At 31.5% G+C, this 3111-nt stretch overlaps 1 protein-coding gene across 1 annotated transcript in view; it reads right to left on the reverse strand.

Annotated features, from left to right (window-relative positions):
* The window catches only part of LOC112211720 (unconventional myosin-XVIIIa), a gene marked incomplete in the record, with an annotated part of 47713 nt that overhangs the window by 22352 nt on the left and 22250 nt on the right, over positions 1 to 3111 (reverse strand). Inside the window, 1 exon segment of the mRNA XM_067049342.1 lies at positions 220 to 370. Within this exon segment, the coding sequence (XP_066905443.1) occupies positions 220 to 370 (151 nt within the window).

Genomic DNA, 3111 nt, shown 5'->3' on the forward strand with positions numbered 1-3111 from the left:
TTTTCATTCAACTTTTTTTGATTAGTCATGGTTTAACTTTAGCAAGGCTTTTGAGAACGCGTATTTAAGAAACTGAATATTGTTTTTGCTCTTGATTTACACGATAATTACATGTTAGAAAACATTGGTTTGCAATAAGATAGTATTAGTAAATTGAGTAACAAAGGTTTATAAAAATTATTAGTGCAATGTCGTACGTACATTACTGACCTCAATGACCTGCTGAAGTTGGCGCTGAGTGATGGCGGCTTCTTTGCGCAAGTTCTCACTGTCTAGGGCTGATTGGTATTTGGCCTCCTCCAGCCTCTCTTCCACTTTGGTCTTCTCTCTTTCCAGAGCTCCACTCCGCTCTTCCAAAGCAATTCGAGTCCTAAATCGAATATAGTTAATACAACAATTATTTCTTAAATATAAAAACACCTATTATATATATATGTATATATAGTTGACCGTAAAGATGTAAATATAACAAGATGGTCAGGGTTGCTTTATAACTATTTTAATGTCCGACGTTTCGCCCCACTTTGCAGGGCTTCATCTGGGCTAAAAAGATCCAAAAAAAAAAAAAAAGAAAACTGAGAATTTAACTACAATAACGTAATTTAAGCTAATATTTAAAAATATGTGAAATAAAAATGCCTTCTTTTGGTAAGAAATGTCTTGAAACATCGTTAGTTAGTAAGGAATCAAGGGTAAAAATATGTGAAAACATAAAAATCCTATCCCTACTGATAATTACTCAATTGCAACTTTCACCGTAATAGTATTCTTATATTTATAATTATAAGAGTAAAATGTCAATGGTTTATCAGTTGTTTTAGGAAAATTTTCCAAACGGTACTTTTGAGAGGCAACTTAATTTTTGAAAACAAAACAAATACATAGAAACTTGAGCTGTCGCTCTCGTTAAATTATTTTTAAACCCTCTTGGAAGGTTCTGGAATGATAAGAATATTCGAAGCGATCTGATTGGTTCATTGGTTGTGGTATGCCAGTTTAATTTATCTTCATTCCGTTGTTAGCGTGAAGTTAAGAAGTCCTTCCTCCCCCCAGCACATTGTGATAGGAATCCGTTCCTCCTTTTGTTTTGAATTTGAACTTTTCAGCGTTTAAGTTTTTTTATTATGTTACTTTTGCAATTGAAAAAATTGAGACAAAATGTAAAACATCAATGTTTAAAAACCATCGGCTTCAATAAATCGATTTTCAGAATATCGATGTCAAATAGAAGTGTGTGGTTATTTGTGGTAGTGTCGGGACGCGCGTCCATTATTTTCTTCCATCCACACCCCTGTAACTTTGACACAACCCAATTTTTGATTACCTTAATGACAACTATATATAATTACTAGTCAAAACTGATGAGTATGCCAAGTATAGCTCGGGGGAATAAAAAATGGCGGCTGTTTCTTAAGACCTTAAAAAAATATTAATTTTTCATTCGGAGCTCTATATCTTAAAAACCACCAACAACACTAAAAAATCTAAAAGAACATTATTTAAAGAAGAGTAAAGTTGCTAAAATATTAGCTCTAATAGAGCTATTTACGTCCAATAGTTGTCGAGATTTAGCTTTTTAAAAAGCAAAATTTCGTAAAAATCTACTGAAAGATTAGTAGCTAGTTAATTCATTTTGAGAAATCTATATCTCAGGAACTATGTGACGTACTGATATCTTTTAGCACTCAAATTAAAGCTAGTTTAATGAACTATACAGAAGTTTATGACCTTTACCTTCGTAGGAATAGTAGTTTTCATGATGTTTACTCAAATAAATTGATTTATAGTTGTTCCGACAATAAGTTTGATTTATGAAAAACTTTATTTCAGAAACCATTGGACGTACTGATGTCTGCCAGCGTTCAAATTAAAGCTAGTTAAATTTACTACACAATAGTTAATTTTGTTCATCTTTGTAGGAGTTTTTATGATATTTGACAAAATAAAATCACAAAATGTTAATTTCTAATTCGTATAAAATGTTGGATTTTTGAAAAAATATATCTCTAGACCCATAAGACGCACATGTGTCTGCCAACACTCAAAATAAAGGAAATTTAACTTACTATAAAGTAGTTTATGACACTTATCTTCGTAGGGGTAGTAGTTTTTGTGAATATCATCATATATGAAAATTTGTCCGAATAACTATAAATCAATTTATTTAAGCAAATTTCATGAAAACTACTACTTCTACAAAGATAAATGTCATATACTACTTTATAGCTCATTAAACTGGGTTTAATTTGAGTGGTAATAGACATCTGTACGTCAAATGGTTTTTTAGATATAAATTTTTCAAAATAAGTTCACTAACTAATAATCTTTAATTACGTCCCATACAACATTTTTATGAAATGTTGCTTTTTAAAAGCTATATCTCGAAAAGTATTTAAGTAAATAACTCTATTTGGGCTCATATTTTAGAAAATTTACTCTTCTTTAAATGACATCCTCTTGGTTTTCTTGTGTTGTTCCTACTTTTTAAGATATAGAGCTCCAAATGAAAAATTATTCCCCCTACCTATACTAGGCAGACTCATCAATTTTGGCCAGTAATTATACATAGTTTTCATTAAAGTAATAAAACATTGGGGTGAGATAACTGCCTTTTCCCTCCTCTTGGGCTCTTGTACTATAAGCCCTACAACCTTACATGCCCATCTTATAAGCCGTAGTGCTATAACTTGAATTATCTTTACCAGGTGTAGTTCCCTCAATTTAGTGTTGGGTAGCCTTCTAAATTCTCCCGTTAATTCATCTATTTTCGGTCTGAATATTTTATGTAATAGTTTATTTTTAAAAACCTTAAGGCGTTGTTCATCCCTTAGGCCATGTCTCTCATCCCTAAAGATCAGTGAGAAGGATAATAGTTTTTTAAATTCTAATTTTTAAGTTTGGGATTCCGTTATTATTTAAAATTATGTTTCATATTGCAGTCATTCTTCTACGCTACCTAATGTCGGACTTTATATGTGGAGGTGTTCGTGTTCAGGGCCTCACGATCCATAGAGCCTCCTAACCTCTGTGATATAAATAAAACTTTTTATCCAATAAATAATTTAATTTTTTTTCCCCCATTAGTTGTACCCATAAATCTCCAATCCCATA

The sequence above is a fragment of the Halyomorpha halys genome, unplaced genomic scaffold (assembly GCF_000696795.3).
Source record: "Halyomorpha halys isolate HHAL.00 unplaced genomic scaffold, Hhal_1.1 Scaffold141.1, whole genome shotgun sequence".
NCBI classification, from domain to species: domain Eukaryota; kingdom Metazoa; phylum Arthropoda; class Insecta; order Hemiptera; family Pentatomidae; genus Halyomorpha; species Halyomorpha halys.